At 58.8% G+C, this 18,824-nt stretch overlaps 2 protein-coding genes across 7 annotated transcripts in view; both read right to left on the reverse strand.

Annotated features, from left to right (window-relative positions):
* The window catches only part of RALGDS (ral guanine nucleotide dissociation stimulator), a 42,560-nt gene extending 34,055 nt beyond the window's left edge, over nt 1-8,505 (reverse strand). Inside the window, exon 1 of the mRNA XM_081150549.1 lies at nt 8,279-8,505. Within this exon, the coding sequence (XP_081006675.1) occupies nt 8,279-8,296 (18 nt within the window). The 5' untranslated portion in view covers nt 8,297-8,505. The remainder of the gene's footprint in view (nt 1-8,278) is intronic.
* Nucleotides 8,506-10,710: 2,205 nt separating this feature from the next.
* Nucleotides 10,711-17,523, reverse strand: GBGT1 (globoside alpha-1,3-N-acetylgalactosaminyltransferase 1 (FORS blood group)). 6 transcript variants are annotated; one of them, XM_081151704.1, is made up of 8 exons: nt 17,401-17,523; nt 16,465-16,588; nt 16,209-16,374; nt 15,931-15,996; nt 13,175-13,225; nt 13,060-13,095; nt 12,343-12,477; nt 10,711-12,044 (listed from the first exon to the last, which is right to left on the reverse strand). In XM_081151704.1, the coding sequence occupies exons 3-8, from the start codon at nt 16,277-16,279 to the stop codon at nt 11,360-11,362; spliced, it is 1,044 nt and encodes a 347-aa protein (XP_081007830.1). In that variant the 5' UTR covers nt 16,280-16,374; nt 16,465-16,588; nt 17,401-17,523; the 3' UTR covers nt 10,711-11,359. The 6 variants fall into 6 exon arrangements, with proteins under 6 accessions (XP_081007830.1, XP_081007829.1, XP_081007827.1 ...); XM_081151703.1 differs by having other exon boundaries at nt 17,354-17,462; XM_081151701.1 differs by having other exon boundaries at nt 17,311-17,439.
* Nucleotides 17,524-18,824: the final 1,301 nt, after the last annotated feature.

The raw sequence follows: 18,824 nt of genomic DNA on the forward strand, positions 1-18,824 counted from the left end.
TATGAAGGGGGTTTGGGTGCTGTGACTTTAAATAGGGTAGTTGAGCTCGGAAAATAACATGCAGTAAAAAACCTTAATAAAATCAATTCACCAACTGTGGGATAGTTTCATGCCTGCCCCCAACCACCTCACTGGGCTCTAAGCTCCCTTGAGGACAACAGCCACACCTGTCCTGGTCGCCCCTCATGCCCAAGTGCTGAATGATGCCTGTTGGCCTGTCGTGAGCCTCACGCTGCTGACGGGTAGACGGATGGCTATACCCCTCACACGGGCACGCACATCACAGGAGTGGAAAGGGCTCTGGTGTTCTAAGCGCTCTTTAAGCTCTTCCCTCTTTTTAAAACTGGAAGGAGTGCAAGCTCCTTGAGAGCAGGGCCTCTGCTCCCTGATGTATCTGGCATGGTTCCTGGCCCATGGGAGCTCCAACCAACACCTGGATGAACAAGTGGACCTGATGGTCCAAATGGTTCCTCCTGCTTCAAAGTTCCCGGACTCGAAAATATTCAGAGTTCAGGGCCAAAGTGTTCCTTGTGGGAAGATCACCAGGAAAGCTCCCTGGAGGAGGTGATGAGGCTGGAGAATAGCCTGAGGGATGGCAAGGAGGAAGAGCATGGCGCTTTGCCAACCTGCCATGAAAGTGCTTTCCTGAGAGCGAGGCTGGGAGCAGACGTGGGAGGCAAGCCCAGGCAGGGGAGTCAGGCAGCCAAGCTTTCTTGGTGGGGGGTGGGGGGAAGAAACTAAGAAATCAAGTCGGCCTCCAGGTGTCAGTGGTAGAGGCAGGCAGTTCAGCTCTGGTTCAACCTGTTCTTCCTCCTTCCTAAACTTGGGTGTCCCATGCCCTTGAGTGGGGAATGGGTCTCTGTTCATGGTAATGTAGAAGTTGCCTCAGTGTTTGGACTGGGCTAAGAAGCCCCTCAGAAAGCACAACCAGGGTCTGCTGAGGCTGAGGAGAGAGAGCTGAGCCCCTGTGCCCAGCAGAGCCTGGTTACTTGGGGTTTCAGGGCCAGCGAAGTTGGGACAAACGGGCCCTTGTAGTGAGGAGGCGGCCTGCCGTGCCAGGGACACTGCGTGCCCGGCGCCACCACCCGCCTGTGGGGGCTCAGGGGCTGGGAAGCAAGACTGTCCTTTCAGAGGGGGACCTCCTGAGCTGCCCTGGCCTCTGGAAAGGACCTGGGGCTCCAGCTGGCTGCCAGGAGGTGGCAGGGCCGGTGCCCGCTGCCCTCTTTCCCACAGGCCTTCTCCAGCAAGGAAATTCCCCCAGGCGAGGGGGAGGGCAATGCCTTGGGTTCCCAGGGCCCTGGGGCTGAGTGACCCGTTTCAGAGACACTGCCCTTGTCCCACCCTCCTGCCAACCATTGTCCTTCTGTCAAACGCTGGACTTTGCCATGCATACAGGTGGCAAAAGATAACGCACATGGTCACACAGTCACTCAATGGTGCCTATCATCACCAAAGGCACCCCCCAGAAACCCGGCAACCCTGATGGCCACTCCATGGCCCCACTGTCCACATTCCCTCAGGGCTTACCCTGTGCCCACTCGGTGCCAGGGCTGGAGGGAGGGGAAGGCGCATGTGCTCTGTGCCAGGATTTTCCAGTCCCGAGAGTCTGGGAAGGAAACTCCCCTTGAAATCCTGAAGAATCGCAATTGGCGGCTATGAGAGGGAGGCCAGCTCAGCCCTCCCAGGACAGACACTGCGCACCTGCCCACTCCCGAAGCCCACAGCTGTCACCTCCCTGCCACCCAGGGCTAGGTCCACTGCCTCACCCTTGAATTTCAACCCTGAGCAACCAGAGGGTCAAAGGACACTCCAGGTAACTTCCTGGTTAGCATACCCTGTGGACGCTCTGGGCCTGGAACTGTGGCCTCAGGGACTGAGGCGATCCAGGTGGGGCTCAAAGTCAGTCCTGGGCAATTTGCTGAACTTCTCTGGGCCCCTGGTTCCCCACCTGGAAAAATGTGGATTCAACTCAGGTTGGCCCCCAGCTCCCCAAGGGCAGTGAAGGCTGCCAGTCTTCACAGCTGGTGGGCCACTCGGCCATCTGCCTTCCATTGAGGGGAACAGACATTTCCTGCACCTGCAGAGGGCCTGCTTGTGACAAGTGCCAGGTGCTTCAGGAACATTTCATACACCTTAATATCCATGAGTCCACAGGTGAGGGGACCAAGGAAAAAAAGAATTAAGGAAGCTAGCTGTCTGGGGTTCTGAGGTCAAAGCCAGGGCTCCCATCCACTCCCCCTTGACCTCTAGACAACCTCGACCTCCCACATGCCCCAGGGGCGAGGGCCCCTTTGAGATGGATGGTGATGGAGATAATCAGGGCCAGGCTGCCTCCTCCCTCTGGCCCACAGCCTAGTCAGAGCCGGGTAGGTAGAGTAAAAATCCCACTGGAATGAAGTTCAGGTGGCAACAGCTCCAAGGGCTTAAGTACCCTCTTCCTCCCCCACATTCTTACCCTCCCAGTTTGGGGCCGGACAATTGCAGGGAAAGGGCCTAGTGGGGCAAAGGCCTGTGGTCAGGATGGAGTCCTGATGGGGTGAGTGGAGGGGAAGGGGTGCAGGTGGGGGAGTTTCTGGACTCTGGGCCACTCACTTGCCAAGGACACGTTCCTCTGGACTGACCAGCTCTACATAGTCAGGTAGACTACAGAGAAGAGGCCCTTGTGCCTCTCCCAAGAGAACCAATTCTGGATCCCATCCAACCCAGAAGGAGGGGACAACCTGGGTCCCCTCTTAAGGGGAGGATGCTGGGCAGCCTCATTTTGGTTAATTCTGCACCCACCGCTCAGGGAGCAGAGGGTGGGTGGGGTCAGCACTCCCATATTTTGGTATCTTAGTTCCCTCTGACAGCTGACAGCCTCCTGCCCCTCCTCCCTTGCCCCTTCTCCTGGGGTTAGCAGGAGGGGGGGTGAGGGGTGGCCTCTTTCCCTTCCTGGGCCCCTCTTCTCCACCCGAGCGCTCAGGCTTGAGCACTCGACAGGACCACCAGCACGAATTTAGCCCAGCCTGCAGCTCCCTGCCAGCCCAGGAGCCCTGCTCCCCCAGACCTCTGGCCCCACTTGGGGCCACTGTCTGCGCCACCCTCGCCGCCCCCCCCCCCCACCGCTGGCTGGCTCTAACGGGGGTCTGCGAGGCGGAGTCTGGCTATGCAGTCCCGCGGGATCAACCACAAGACCCCACCGCCCACAGACCCCACACAGGAGTCCAGCACAGGGACAGGGCACCAGGCCAGCCTCCGGGCAACTCCAGAAGTGGGCACACCCTCTCCCTGTGTGACAGATGCGGGCAGGGAGGCTCAGAGGGGTGAGCTTATGGCCCAAGGTCACACAGAGAGAGAATGGTGAGATTATAATCCTGGTTCCCTGAGTGTACCCTGAACTCCTGGGGGGGTATCAACATCCCCACCCCTCACTGCCCTCCCCAGAGAGAACAGGTGCAGGCCACTGGACCTCATCTATACCAGCTCCAAAGTCACCCTGCATTCCACCACGGGGGCCCTTTCCTGTGGCCCGGGGCTTTGGCACCTCCCTCCCTTCTGGCTGGACACCCCCCCATCTGAGTACTCTGCACTGCTGGACCCAGGGTCAGCACCCACAAACTAAAGCAGCCCCTGAGAGGGCCCATTTCCCTCCATCTCCACAGCAACTCAGAGGTGGCTATTTTCTTCACAGCAGGGTAGCAGAAAGGCTCAGAGGGGTTCAACGCCCCGATTAGGACACCCCGTCTCAAGCGCTGAGCGGGGCGGGACACAGATTCAGGTGTCCATCTCCAAAGCCAGTAGCCTTAATGGTGAGGCTGCCTGCCTCCCCCTGGGCCCAGAACCACAGTCCCCCCATTCCACAGGCTCCACACACCCCAGCCACTCCCTGCCCTGCCATCCTGCGCCCCGGCCCAGGTTGCTCAAGGCTGCAGGGTACAGGGGATGCAAAGCACAGGCACCAGGCCCCCCGCCCCTCACTGGCTGGCACCAGGCCTCATTCACTGTGCTCTCTGAGCCTGCATTTTTTGACATTTCTCCCTCATCACTGTCACCTGTCACTCAGGTATCCAGGAAATAGCCTCCGTTGCTAGGGGACTGGCCTGGTGCCAGCTCCTAGCTGGCAGGGTGAGGTGATGGGAAGTGGGGAGCTGGCTGGGGTTTTCCTCAGGAAGGATCAAGGGGGTGCGGCGGGGGTGCCAAGTGGGGGTGGATCAGCCATGAGGAGTAGCTGAGGTCCACACACAGGCCATTGGAAAGCCCCAAGCCCTGAGCTTTCCAGCAGGTAAGTATTTTGGGGTCCTGTAGTTGCCAAGCAACTGCTCTGGGTTGCCATGGAAACTCTCCCTTCTGGGGCTTGTCATTTTTAGGGGAATGCCCTCTCCCTGGCTTGGCTGTCTTTGGAGGAGGATGTGACCCTAAGAGAAGACTCCTTGAGGTTCAAACATGCAGAACCTGAGACGATGCAGAGCCCAGAGCCCGAGGCCTTCATTAGGGGGAGAGGAAGAAAGCGGCTCATTAGCCTCTCCACTCGCACTGTCAACCACCACCTTGGGGCCTGCCCAGCCCTGACTGTTGGAAGCTCCCTATAATTGGAAGATATTTGGTCCCATCACCCATGCTGACCCCTTCCAGGCTTGTCTGCACCAGGGACTTGCCCCCACCAGTCCTGCCACTACCTAGCAGTGGGAGTCCCTTCACCTTCCAGTGCCTCAGTTTCCCCACCCATGAGGATGGCTGTGGCACCTATCTCACAGATAGTGAAACACTGCAGCCCAAGGCCAGGTGCAGGGAAGACGCTATGGGCCAGCGGTCATTACCAGGCGCCTCCACAGCACAGGAGAGAGGCGTGGGAGTGGCCTGGGAGGCTCTCCTGCAGAGCACGGCCCCGAAGCTGGCGTGCCCCTACTGGCAGCCCAGTGCTTTCCCCACAGGTTCTCATTTGTTTTACACCCATTCCCACATCCCTGCTCCACGGTCTCATCCCCTCAGACAGGAGCCGCAGTGCTCTGCACAGGCCAGGTGCTCAGCAGAGAGGCCCCGGATAAATATCTGTTGTTCAAATCAATGAGCCACTGTTAAGAGCTAGTGGCATCAGGATTGTGGAGTCAGAAGCACCCAGGGGTCACAGTAAGAAATGTCCTCCACTCCTGGAGGACTTTGCTCTCTCACTGATGCCCGAGGGAGCCCACTCTCTTGTGAGGAGCTGGGGGCCCTCCTTGCTTTGTACAGGAGGACAGGGCGGAACCCCACCATGCAAACGGGGGGGATTTCACGCAATACCACCCCAGCTTGGGATAGGGTCTCTAGGGAAGGGACTCCTCCAGCCTCGACATGCCCGGACAGCCCACTCATTCCCATTCAGCCCACTGCCTTCCGTGTGCCCCCCCCCAGGCCTGGGACACACCCTGCCCTGAAGTAACGGGAGAGCTGTCTGGAAAGTACAGGGGAACCAGAGCTGCAGGACCCCTGGAAGCAGCTCAGCTTGCAGGTGAAGGAGGAAGAGAACTCCGTCCGAACAGCTGCACTTGTGCCCCTGCCAGGCTCCCTGGCTGCCCATTCAAGTCGCCACCATCACTACCCCATGTCTCTGCCTTGTTTGACTTCCTCCATAGTATGTCACCCCTGAAATGACTGTGCTCCCTGTCTGTTTACAGTTGAGTGTTGTCTCCTGGAAACTGGAGATGAGACATTTGTCTATGCTGTTGCCACTCAAAGCAATGCTGGAGCAGCCCCTTGGTCACAGCACCACCTGTTGGCACTGCTCCAGGATGAGTGGAGCCTGGGGAGCAAGCTGTCCCTGAGCACACCTCAGGCTCCACTTACACCCACAACCCCCAGCTGCAGGCAAATCCCAAGACTGCCTCAGACCACAACTGCTCCTCCTGTACCTGTGAGCACCTGGGTACCTGGTCTTCAGGGAAAGAATCAGCCAATGTCCCTGTTGTAGGGTGAATTGTGCCTTACCCCTTACCTCCAAAGATATGTTGAGATCCTAACTAAACCCAGGCACCTGTGAATAAGACCTTATTTGGAAATAGAGTCCTGGCAGATAGAATCAAGGTAAGATGAGGTCACACTGGATTAGGGTGGGTCCTACTCAAAATCGAGCGACTGATGTCCTTAGCAGAAGGGGAAAGATTGGACACAGAAACAGAGGAGGCCATGTGAAGACAGAAGCAGAGTTTAGAGTGATGAATCTAAAAGACAAGGACACTAAGGAAGCCGGTAGCCACCAGAGGTGGGCGGGAGGAGGCAGGAAGGTTCCTCTTCTAGAGCCTTCAGAGAGTCACTATGCTGCCGACACCCTGATTTCGGATTTCTGGTCTCCAGAACTGAGAGAGAAGAAACTTCTGTTGTTCTGAGCCACCCAGTTTGTGGTACTTTGTTAAAGCAGCCCCAGGAAGCGAATACAATCCCGACTGGGCCCACCTCTGCTACCCCAGCCAAGTGCAGCAAAGACAGTGCTCCAGGCGCAGCCCCAGGAACCTGCTGATGATGCAGGTGGTGAGCTGGGGCAGTGAAGATAAAGAACAGGTGAGCGCTCAATAGATACCAGCCCCAATTATCACCCCCAGCACTGTACCTCCTCGAACCAACCCTGACCACAGGACACCTCCTCCGAGTCTCCGCACCTTGAGCTCCCCCTACCCCCCAACCCACACACTGTTCCCAGACCTGGGCAGGGCGGACTCCTCTTGTCCTTCTAATGACAGCATAAATGTCACTCTGGAGACCTTTAGACCTGACCTAGTGTCCTGCCCTCCCTCAGCACCTGCTTCCCTTCCCCACTGCACTGCTCTTCTCTCCCATATGGATTTGCTTTTGTGCTTCTGTCCACCTGTCCCTCCAGGCTGTGAGCTCCTGCTCAGGATGGCTGCTGGGGGCGCAGACACTGAATAAATAATGAGAGGGTCTCGGAGCCCCTCCCGCTTCTGGGCAGCTCACACTGTGGACATGGAGACAAATAACAAAAGGTGCATGTTGGGTCAGAGGCGGCGGGATGCCTAGAATGACCCCTGAGTGTCCCTTCCCTGCTCCAGCAGCTCCATTGAGCAGTGGGCACAGCCCGCCCCCTGGTGGTCAGCCCCAGCACTGCATTCCCCAGGCAAGAAAACCAGAAAACAAAACACACACCTTTGTTTGAATGTAGTCAAGGCAGCTGCTCTCCCTGGCACCAGAGGGCAAAGGAACAGGACCTGGAAGCTCCAGGGGGCAACGTCTGGGACCCCAGAAGCCTCTCTCGCTCCCCTCCTTCCCTCCACTATCCTGCTGTCTAGTTCATTCACAAGGTCTCCTCACCCCAGCCAGGGCAATAACTCCAGACCCAATTCCAAATGAAGACCCCAAGGCTCCAATAAGGATGGCCTTGTCCTTGGTTCCAGATGAGTAGTCCAGTGCTCTGCCATGTTCTGCACTACCCAGGCCCCGGGAACCCCAAACCCCCAAGCTGCACAGAAGGACCTTGAGGGAGTAGAAAGCAATTTGCAAGGACTAGGAGCACAGTGGGTTATGGATGGAGAGCCAGGGACAAGACTCTTCTAGGGGCCCATGGGACCCTTGGTGTCACGCCATCTCTGCACCTCAATTTATAAAGGAATAGGCTGAGGCGTTCTTTCCTGTAGCCCCCTCCCTAATAATAAGCAGGGGGTCTCCTCCTAGTTCCAGGAGCCCAGAGTGGAGGACACAGGACTCCAAGTCCCCTCCACGCAGCCCTGGGTATGGCATTAACCCAGGCAGACCCCTGGGCACCTCTGGGACTCCCTGGCCATCAGTCTGGCACCTCTCCCCTCCCCATGTTAGGAGCCTGGCATGTTGCTAGGAGACTAGAAGCTCCTGCCTGATGCCGGGCTGCCTCCAGCCTCTTTCTGCTTTCCCTGTCACCTGCACAGGGTGCACTCTCCTCTGAACACACTCCACGGCCCCCACCTGTGAAGTCAATGTGCGTGTACGTGCCTGTGCCCACGTGGGGATGCCCAGAGGAAAGGGCCCCACAAGGGAAGGGTGAACAGGGGTACCCCCAGGATCTTAGGGGCTCTCATTCCCAAAGGAAACCCCACGGGAGAATTGGGGCTGGCCTAGCAGGCTGGACCCCTCCCTGCTCCTCTGCACTCCCTGCCTCTCTCCTGGCCTCAGTTTCCCAATTGTACCAGGAGGGACTGAACGCGGAACTGCGTAAGCGCGCGCCGAGCGTGAACGCAGTGCCGCGCTCCCTCCCGCCGGATGGGGTGTGGCGGGGGACCCGCGGTCCTCCCTCCGCCCGCGCCGCTGGGGAGGGCGGCCAGGCCGGGCGCGCACTCACCTGGCAATCTACCATCATCCTCAGCCCTGGCAGCGCATCGCCAGCCCCAGGGTGGGGCCCGGGACTCGCAGAGGCCGCTCGCCTCGGCCCGCGCGCCGCACAGGGGGGCGCCCGGCTTCGAGGCTCATGGCGCGGCCTCTCGTCCCCGCGGGGCCCGGGGCCGCGCAGCCCCCGCCGCCCGCGCCGCTCCCATTGTCTGCGCCGCGCCGCGCCGCCGGCCGCTCGGGCCCCGCCGCACGGTTCCGCCGGGGCGCGGGGCAGCGGCCGGTGGGCGGGGTCAGCCGCGGCCCCGCCCCGGCCGCCGCAGGTGTGAGGGGCGGGCCGCGCCGCGCGCGTTCGGGGGCGCGCACCGGCCTCCCCGCGCTGTGCGGACGCCGCGGGCGCCGCGGGGCCTGGAATCCACGGCCGGGCGCGCGCTTGGGCCCTCGCACGGCGCGTGCACGTGAGCCCCGCCTTGTCGCGCGCGCGCAGCGCCCCGGGGACGCCGCTCCGCGTCTCCAGCCCTGGTCGCCTGCTGCGTGCTCCCTACACCCCCTTAGGACCTCGGGCCACCCAAAGCCCAACCCGGCGAAGTCCGCCGGGTGTTGGGCCCTGTGGGCGTGGAGACCTGGAGACCAGGGAGTCATCGCGTATACACCCCCGTGCTTTCGTTCTGGTCCCTATTTGCCACCTGCAGAGGCAGCTCGGTGGATGGCTGGGTCAAGGGGACCTGGGAATGGGAACGGACACCGCGTGCAAGCAGCAAGGTGAGGCCGCCCCTTCCACCTTTTCTCTGTACCCCTCTCTCCTTTCTTCCTGGCAGGACCCCAGACACGCGGTCCATCCACCTTGTCCCGGCTGCAGCCCTGGCTGGAGGAGCCCATGAAGGAGGGATCACCACCAGATGGGCTGGTGTTGGGGGTAGTTACTGCTGTTCAGGAGCCCCAGTACTCAGGATCGCTCAGCTCTGAGTGGCCAACCCCAGCTGTGAACTGGGGGCTCACAATCTTTGCTCTTTGCCATCCCTGAGTCCTGTACTGACCATTGGAGGCCTTGTCTTATGTTGGGGTTTCCCTGGCCAGGGAAGGCCTCAGGAAGAGGTGGCCCTGCATCAGCCTTTCAGGGGAGAGGAACCCCCACCTCACTCCCAGACCAGCTTTGGACCCAGTCTCTCTCAGACCCAGAGCCTTCTCAGCCTTGGCCCTCACCCCTGGGGACTATGGCTGACCCTGGTCCCCATCCCAGGACATGGCCCTTAGACACCAGTGACAGGACCCAACTCCTGGAACCTAACCAGGGGTCAAGCTACTTCCCTGAAAGGAGCTGAGGGCCTTGGCCAGGGATGCTCCATGGATGGGAAGAATTAAAGGGTTGGGGGCTGGGGACCAGCCTGACCAGCAGGGAGGTGGGGGTGCCTGGAGACAGCCCAGCAGCCCTTGTCTGACAGGCCCAGATCCTAGCTACAGGCACCAGTCTTGCCAGAACAGATCAGTTTTGGGGCTTCTGAAGTTTTTTAAATTGCAGAGGTACTTTAAGCAATGAACAAAATGACAAATACAAGGCTGGGCTCAGAGGTCACATCCTCAGGCTCCAGGGCAAGCACAGCCTTTGGGGTCAGGTTAACCTGGGTTCAGACCCACAGTGGGGCAGGTCCTGCTGCAACACCACCCTGCTTCAGACTCTTGCCTCCCCTGGGCCAGGCCCAAACCTCCCTGGGAAGGTGCTCCCCAATGAGGCCACATGGGCCACAGGTCCACACTGTCCCTTTGCCCAGGAAGCACCCCAGGGCCTCTCCAGCCCAGGCTGTCTCCTCACACTGGTTACTCGGTCTGCCTGACCCTTGTGATCACCAGCCAAACCACATTACAGGAAGAGTAGGCCCAGGGCTGGCACCCAGCTTTGCCAGGGGCAGCTAGGTGGGTGGGTACTCATCCTGATATGGCCAGAGTGCACCCCTTCCTGCCCTCCATGTCTCCTCTCCATGGCAAAGATGCTGCTGCCCTCAGGTGGGGGACACTGGGCCAAGCCCTGAACCCACTCCTACCCCAAGGTGACAGAACCACTGTGGGGCTCTGAAGTCCTTCTGGGGCCACACTGGGCTTGAAGGTCCTCTAATTCTAGGCCTGCAGCTTGCCCACCAGTGGCCTGAGGGCTGAGGCTGACGCAGGTGCAGGTGGACTGGCAAACACTTATGTGCTCAGGGACTGAGAGCCCACAGGGAGTCCAGCTGGTGGGCTCTGCTGCCCCCTCGACTCAGTTGGGAATATGACATGTCTGGCAGCACACTGCACTTCACCCAGTCTCCCAGGAGAACTGGGATGAAATCTTGTTGTGGCAGCCAGATTTAGCCTAGGTTTTCTGGAAATGTGCCCCCCCCCCCCACCCAAGTTGACTGCATTTGAAATGCAGGCTGCCTGTATCACCTATAGCCAGCAGCACAGACACTCGGATGTACAGGTGGAAAAACCCTGGTCAGGGGCTAGCACATGCCACCTTTATTAAAGCTGCCCCAACCTTCTTACAAAGTGGCAAGTGCCAGGGAGGGTGGCCGCCATGGGTGCAGCTGGACTGGAAACCAGAGCGAGCCATTCCACAGGCTCACTCCAGGGTCCTGAGTGAGGAGTTGGGTCCATCTGGCTGGGGGACATCACCGTACTGGGAGCCCTGCAGCCAGAGAAAAGCGGACCTGGATGCCTTTCACAACCAGCAGTGACAAGTGCAACTTGAAGGGCAACGGGCAACAAAAGGGGGCAGGGGTGGGAATGCAGGCACTGAGTAGGGCAGATGACAGCTGCCCCAAAGGCATGAAGGCACATCTGCTGGGGAGCCTCTGGGCCCTCCTTCTCTTGGGCAACATTTGACCTTTGCATTTTCATGTGGGCACAGCCCTTTACAGTTTATAAAGGCTCTTCCACATCTGCTTTCCAGTTGGATTTTCTTGACAGAGAGGTAGGCAGGACAGGGCAGGTCTCAGCTAAGGCTTGAGAAGTGAGGCACTGACTGGTACAAGCTGAGTGCTCCGCTGGGGCGAGCAGGGTGCTCCAGTGGGGGAAGCTGGCTGCAGGGCTTGGGTCCCTGCCCATGGCAGCCCCAACTCTACTGTCAGCTCCGCAGCCAGTTGGTGTTCTTGTCCAGTGTAGAAAAGCGGATCAGCTTCAGGCTAGGTGGCTGGGGCTTCCTGTCATCCCAGAGGTACTCAGGGGACAGCACTTTGGTGGGCTTGTGCGAGATGAAGCGGCGGTTCAGGTGGCTCTCCTCCTGCCAGGCTGCCATGATGCCGTTGGCCTTGTCTGCCAGGATGGCCATGTGGCAGCCCTTGGTAAACTCGTACACCCTGTCCACCCGTCCCCCAAAGACCGCCCCACCGTAATAGAAATCTCCCTCGCCGGCCGCCACAAAGGCAGTAGAAACCCGCCTGCGCTCATAGGGGAACTCCTGGCGGGGTGCCGCGTAGTAGCCCGGGTGGATGGCGGCCACCAGGTCTCCCAAGGTCTCAGGGCCCCAGGGGTTCCGGAACACCATGTCCACGTCCACGCAGAAGAGGTAGTCCACCTCCCGGTGCGCGCGCTGCGCGATGTGCTGGCTGATGGTCGCCATCCGGCGCATGGAGATCTCCTCCCAGCGGGGGTGCCTCCGGATGGGGATGACGCTGAGGCTGCGGCCGGGGCCCAGGGGGACCTGGGGGACGGCCGCGGGGTCGTCGGTGAAGACATAGTAGCACACACGGTAGCCGCGCATGAAGAACTGCTCCGCCGACTCCAAGAAGTGCTGGGCAAAGCGGGTGTACCTGGTGGCAAGAACCCATCATCCCCGGTGGCTCCAGCAGCACCACCACCCGGCTTCTGCTGTTCCCTCACTCGGGCTGCCTCCCCCTCCTGTTCCATGCCAGGGCCAGACCCCCTTCCTCCAGGAAGCCCCCCTTCCACCAGCACACTCTCCTCTCTACCTTCCCCTGGCGCAGCACCTGGTTCGCGGCCTCCCTGGTGTCCGGGCGGGGTGCTGTGTCCAGCTCTTGCCTCACCCCAGACTGTGAGCTCCAGTGGCTGAGAGAGGACCACCCCTCCCCTGCCCAGCCTGCTACTCACCTCCCCACAGCGAACACCGTGAGCCCAATGGTCAGGTTCAGTGGCTGGTAGATGTGCTGCAAAAGCTCCAGGTTGAAGGTTCCCTCAGAGACGATAGGTGCCAACCAGGGAGTGAGCGTCAGCAGCTCTGTGGGCCTGGCAGCAGGGGAGGCCAAGGAGGCTGAGACCCTCCCTTGTGAACACCTCTGGCTCACCTTGGCCCTGCCTCCCATGCTGTGTGACCCCTGGTAGCTTCGTCCCTGTCTCTGGGCCTCAGCATCCTCAGGTAGAAAATGGGGATAGTAACAGCTACTTCCCAGGGTGGTCGGGAGGACCAGGAGTTAAGGCACCTCAGGTGTCTAGAGGAGCCTGGCATGTGAGGCACTGGCTAAGTGCCTAATGAATGGGGTTGTCAATATTGTCACTGGTGCTGGATTGAGCACCTGCCATGAAGCAGGCACCATGCATCGCAGTTCACAAACCCTGCCCAGCCTCCTGTGAAGTGGGTATTATTATTACCACCCACCTGGACCGAAAAAGTGCAGAGCAGTTGGGTAACCTGCCCAAGGGTCACACAAATAGTGTGACTGGAGCTGGACTGGAGCCCAGGCCTCCGCCTACCTGAACACCAAGGCCACCTGGCCCCTCCACCACCCCAAGTTATCAGTCAGAGCTCTGACCCCCCACCTTCCAACCCAGGTCTCTCCATGCTGCACCCAGACCCTAATCAGCACCTACCTCTGCTCCAGCAGCTTGGGCTGAGGGTACTGTGACCTGCAACCGAGAAGGGCCAGTGGTGAAAGAAGCAGCCCCCACCCCTGGGCCACAAAGGGGAAAATGACAGTCCACTTACTGTGCCACAGGTTGGAACGGCTTCTCCCCCCTGTACTGCAGCTTCATGTTGCTAGTGGACAGAGACAAGAAAGCCGTTAGTGCCAGGCGGTGGCAGAATGAAGCTGAGGTTAGCCCAGCACCCCAGGAGGCAGGCACCCCCCAGGTTCCAGGCAGCACTGGGAACCCTCCCCACTGCTGTCTGCTCTGCAGGGGCTGGGCTTCTACAGAAGCATCTGTCCAGGGTCACCGAGTGGCAGGGTGGTTGGTGTCTAGAAAAAAATAACTCGGTAGAACCCAAAGATAGACAAACTGGAAAGGGAAAAAAATGCAGCAAATGTGCTCAGCTGAGGGTGATGACAGAGAACTGCGTACGGCCAAAGGGAGAAGGGGACCTGGGAGAGGAAATGTGATCAATGGGAAAGCAGAAGGCCTGGGGGAGAGGGGGGCTTGGAGGAATGAAACACATGAAATCTCAGCCAGGAGACAGCATTTCCTACCTCTCCAATCAGCAAGGGGGATTGGTATTTAATTTTTCTAGTTCCTGGTCCCTCCAGCAGGGGCCCAGGGGCAGTATTGGGGTGCATGGGGTGTGCCTGAGTCCTTCTGGAAAGCAACCTGACAAGCTAGGTCAAGAACCTCTCCATGTCCTTTGACCCAGGAAGGTAACACACCAGATGAAAAGACCTTTAAGATGGAAAAAGCTTTATATCCAAAGTTGCTCCTTAGGAACTATTTTAGAACACTGGGAAATTGGAAAGAACCGGATTCCCGGTGGAATTAAGCGATGGTGACCATGAAGAGTATGGACACAGGAGGAAAAATAAACCCACTTCTGGGAAACAGGATAAAAATCACAAAAACATTAAGATCACAACTTTTTAAAAATTTAAATATTGTACCAACCTTGCATCCCCAGAATAAATCCCACTTGATCATGGTGTATGATCTTTTTAATGTCTTGCTGGATCCAGTTTGCTAATATTTTATTGAGAATTTTTGTATCTATGTTCATCAGGGATATTGGCGGGTCATTTCCTTCCATTTTATTTCCTTTCCTTTTTTTTTTTTTTAAATAGGGAGAGGGAGAGATAGAAAGATCAATGATGAGAGAGGACTCATCGATCAGCTGCCTCCTGCATGCCCCTCACTGGGGTTCGAGCCCACAACCCGGGCATGTGCCCTGAGGGGAACTGAATCGTGACCTCCAGGTTCCTGGGTTGACGCTCAACACTGAGACACCGGCTGGGCTAATTTTCTTTCTTTGCAGTGTCTTTATCTGCTTCTGGAAATAGGATTATGCTGGCCTTGTAAAATGAGCCTGGGAGTCTTTCCTCCTCTTGAATTTTTTGGAATAGTTTGAGAAGGACAGGTGTTAGCTCTTTGAATGTTTGGTAAAATTCACCTGTGAAGCCATCTGGTCCAGGACTTTTGTTTGTTGGGAGCTTTTTGATTACTGCTCCAATTTCACTAGTTGTAACCTGAGATCACAACTATTTTCAATGGCAAGTAGCCTTTCTGCTTTTAGAACCAAGTAGATGCCCAGTGTGTTCATTTACAAAGTGCAGCAACCGACAAGCTGAAAACAAACTTCGGAATTGGAGCAAGATTCAGACTGGTGGGACCCAACAGGGTTTTGTTTTTTTTTTGTCTTTTCTGTTTTCCAGCTTCCTAATTTACTATATTCTATGTTTAAATTTTTTTAATCTTCACTCAAAGATATGCTTTTATTGATTTTATTTTATTATTATGTTTTTAATTCTCACCAGAGGATTTTTTTTTTTTTTTTGCATTGATTTTTAGAGAGAATGGAAGGGAGGGAGAGGGGGGAGAGAGAGAGAAACATCGATGTGAGAGACTCATTGATTGGTTGCCTCCCACACTAGCCAGGGCTAGGGATCGAACCTACAACCTAGGTATGTGCCCCTGACGCTTCTGTGCATGGGCCGATGCTGTAACTACTGAGCCACACCGGCCAGGGCTGTTTCTGTTGATTTTAGAGAGAGAGAGAGGAAGGGAGAGAAACATTGACTTGAGAAACACTGATCAGCTGCCTCTCGCACGCGCCCTGACCGGGAATCAAACCCACAGCCTAGGTATGTGCCCTGATTGGGAATTGAACCCACAACCGTTTTGGTGCATGCTCCAACCAACTGAGCCACTGGGCTGGGGCTATAGTCGAAGTTTTTATAATAATAAAACATGCCTTGTTAATTAGTAGGCTATGCTCCAGATTTTAAACTTTCCTTTAGTTGTCACGGAACAGGACACAGTGGGGCCAGATGCCCCCTTGACACTGTCCCAACCCATTTTTTCACTCTGAACTGTCAAAAAGTCAGATGTGTTATGTGGGCAAGACTTTAGTCACATGTTAATTTGTCCCTTGAATCCACATAGAACACAGAGTTGAGCAAAATGGTCAAGTCCTAAAAGCCCTGTTTCCTGAGCACCCACTATGAGTCAGGTGCCACCCCAGGCTACTCAGGCACCTTCGCACTCTATGATCCCGGGAGCCCGGGAGGAGCACTCCTACCATCCCATCTTACAGACGCGGCAAGTGAGGCTCGGAGCTATGCAACATGCTCAAGGTCCAACTGCAGAAGGGGTGTTGCAAGGACACAAAAAGACCGAAACAAGGCAGCCCATAAATTACCCAAACACTCCATACTGATCGTGAGCTTAAGACCTAAGAACCTGCAGCCAAAGTGACCTTAAAACTCCCATCTCCCCCACTCCTTGCAGCCCACAGTGCCCCAGTTCTCCCAGCCCCATACTTACAAGATCTCTGGGCAGGGGAGGTAATAGGGGACATAGGAGAATGGCAGCCACTTCTCGACATACACCCTGGGAAGGAAAAACACAGCTGATGCAGCTGGCCCAGAGGCTGAAAACCCATTTGGTGCACATTAGTGGGAGTGAAGGCCCCAGTAGTGGATCTGCGGTCCCCATTGGGGGACAGGAGAGGTGGGCATCCCCTGAAGGGGTGAGGTTTGGGGGCTGAGATGCCAAGAGAGGAGTCTGAGGTGGGGCTGGAGGGCTCCATGGGGCATGCTCACCACAGAGCGCAGAGGGCCATGCCCACAAGCAGGCAGAGCCCCAGGCCCAGGGCCAGTCTGTGGCAGCGCATGGCTGGGTGCCGGGCCTGAGGCCAGGCACCTGCTGAGGGTGGGTGTGCCTTGGCAAGTCAGCCTCTCTCCGAGCCCGTTTCGGTGCCGGGAACACCTGCAAAGACAGTGGCCCCATCCTTGTTGCCCCACCAGGGGAGTGGGGACCCCAGGCCCAGCTCCTGCGGCTCCGGGCGCCAGTTCTCACCAGCTCAGCGCTCAGCGGACGCCAGCAGCGGTGCCTTGGGGGGGACACCGGGCCCCCAGCTTGGCCACTCAGGTCTCCCTCAAACTTCTCCCACGGCGGTGAGCAGAGGGCCCCCGGGCTGGGGCTACAGTGCGAGAGGGGGGCGTTTGGGCCGGACTTGGAGAAGGGGTCCAGGGAGCAACCGCGAGGACACGGGCGCCCCTGCAGCCCGCACACGGCCGCGCGTCCCCCGGGGAGGGCGTGCGGGTCGCTCCAGGGGCCGCGGGAACGCGCTCCAGCGCTCACAGGCTTGGGAGCCCGTAAGTCACTCTCCCCCCCCCCCCCCAGCCTCAGGGATCTCCCGGGACAAATGGAGCTGGGTTGGCGGGGAGAAAGGACAATACGGACCCCCGAGGATGAGGTGCGGGAAGGGCTGTAAAGCGTTTGGCTTGGTCCGGGTCACAGCGAGCAAAGGACCCCAGGCAGCCCGAGGTCAGAGAAACATCCCGGAGCTGGAGTCCGGTGGCCTCTGGCGAGCCCGCTCCCCCTCCTCCCGCTGCGGGCCTCGGTTTCCCCGCCCGGGCAGGGCGCGCAGCGTCCCCAAGCCCCGCCTCGACGCCGGTTCCGCTAGATCCCGCCGCCCGCGGGCCGGAGAAGCCGGGGCCGCTCCTTCCACGCAGAGCCAGGCGCGAGCCTTGTGCGCCGCAGCCGGGGGTCGCACCCAGGAGCGGGGAGCCCAGGCGCGCACCTCGACTCCCGCCGGCAGTGCGGGCTCGGGGCGCGGGGCGCTCCTCCTCCGCCCAGGAACCGCGTGGGAACAGGGTGGGGCAGAGGGAGCGCCCCTGTCCCTGCGGGGTGCAGACTCACCCCCAGCGGCCAGACCGGCGTTAGGACGGACGCAGGGGCTCACCCCGACCCGGAGACCAGGGACTCCGTTCGCCCGGGTCCCCGCCTTACCCCCGGCGCCCCCTCTCGGGAAAAGGGCGGATGGAGTCCGACGGAAGGCCGGCTGCCGGGGGCGGGGCCGGGGAGGTCAGCGGAAAGGCGAAGGAGCCGCTCGCCCCGCCCACGGACGCAGCCCCTCCCCGCGCCCGCGCGCCCGCCCACCACCCGCCGCTAGTCCCGCTGGCTCCCGAGCTCCACGACCCAAGCTCCTCCCACTGCCCGCAGACCCGCCCCGGAGTCCCAGCGCGCGCGGGGTCCCCGGGCCCAGCCTTCCACTAGCCATCTGTCCGGTCTGCGCCCTAGGACATCTGTGTTTCTCTCTCCTCCTCTCCCTTCCTGTCTAAAAATCAGTAAAACCAGGCGCAGAGGTTGAGCATCGACCTAGGATCCGGGAGATCAGGGCGCGTGCCGGGGTTGCGCCCTGGATCCCCCGTAGGGGGCTGGCAGGAGGCAGCCGATCAGTGACTCTCTCACCATGGATGTTTCTATCTCTCTCTCTCTCTCCCTTCCTCGCTCTGAAATCAATGAAGATATTTAAAACTTTTTAAAAAAATAAAAATAAACTATTCTTTAAAAAAAAAAAAAAGCCCCCAGTTCCCTATCCTCAGCTCTTCTCACCTTGCGCTACCGCCAGCGCCCACCAGGGGGCAGGGCACGCACAGAAAACTGCTCGGACCTAGGCCCGACCCCGGCTTCCCGGGAGTGGGGCTTGGGACCTCCTAGCCCCGCCCACCCTTCCTGATGATGGACAGACTGAGGCCTCTGGCCAAACTCACTAGTGCCTGCTGTCTGCACCAGGGGTGCCCTCTCCCTGACGTGTTCAGGGCTCTCTTGTCTTTCTGGCCACAGCAAATGTCACTTAGTAAGGACTTTCGAACCTTCCGACCCAGGTACCCCCTGCAGCACTGTTTTCCCCCTAGCAGTGCTCTTTTCTTCACCGGTCTCTGATTTTGAGCTTTTGTTCCTCTCCCTCCAGACTGAGCTCCTGGTGGACAGGGGCCCTGGGTCGTTCTCAGCATCACCCTTGGAAACATCGGGGCTTCCACCCGGGGTGAGGGCTTGGTGCTTCGCTGCTGAATGAGTAAGAGGGAGGATCTTGGAGCCCTCCCTCCCGCTCTGGACCAGCTCAGGCTTGGAGACCAACGCTAGCAAGGGGAGGTGCGAGTTGGTTCCGAGGCTGCGGGACGGCCAGCGTGACCCCCGCATGACTCCTTCCTGCTCCAGTTAGTTGCATCCACCTGGGAGGCCGCCCCTTGTGGCCAGCCCTGGAACTGCAGCCCCAGGCAAGGACACCACAAAGCAAGACAGGCCCCCCAGGTTCCCTGTGGGACCCAGGAGCACCACACACAGCACGAGGGACGCGGGAGGCCTTCCTTCCCCTCTCTCCCTGTCTACCCACTGGGGTTGTCTTTACTCATGAAGCATCCTTGCCTCAG

This window comes from Miniopterus schreibersii (genome assembly GCF_964146895.1).
Source record: "Miniopterus schreibersii genome assembly, chromosome: 11".
Classification (NCBI taxonomy): Eukaryota; Metazoa; Chordata; class Mammalia; order Chiroptera; family Miniopteridae; genus Miniopterus; species Miniopterus schreibersii.

Excerpts from the sequence above, each read along its gene's own strand:
- GBGT1 (XM_081151704.1), bottom strand. The coding sequence starts at position 16,279 with ATGCGCTGCCACAGACTGGCCCTGGGCCTGGGGCTCTGCCTGCTTGTG. Across the intron at positions 15,997-16,208 it reads ATGGCCCTCTGCGCTCTGTG|GGTGTATGTCGAGAAGTGGC; the intron begins GTGAGCATGCCC and ends TTTCCTTCCCAG. Across the intron at positions 12,045-12,342 it reads ACGGTGTTCGCTGTGGGGAG|GTACACCCGCTTTGCCCAGC; the intron begins GTGAGTAGCAGG and ends TCTTGCCACCAG.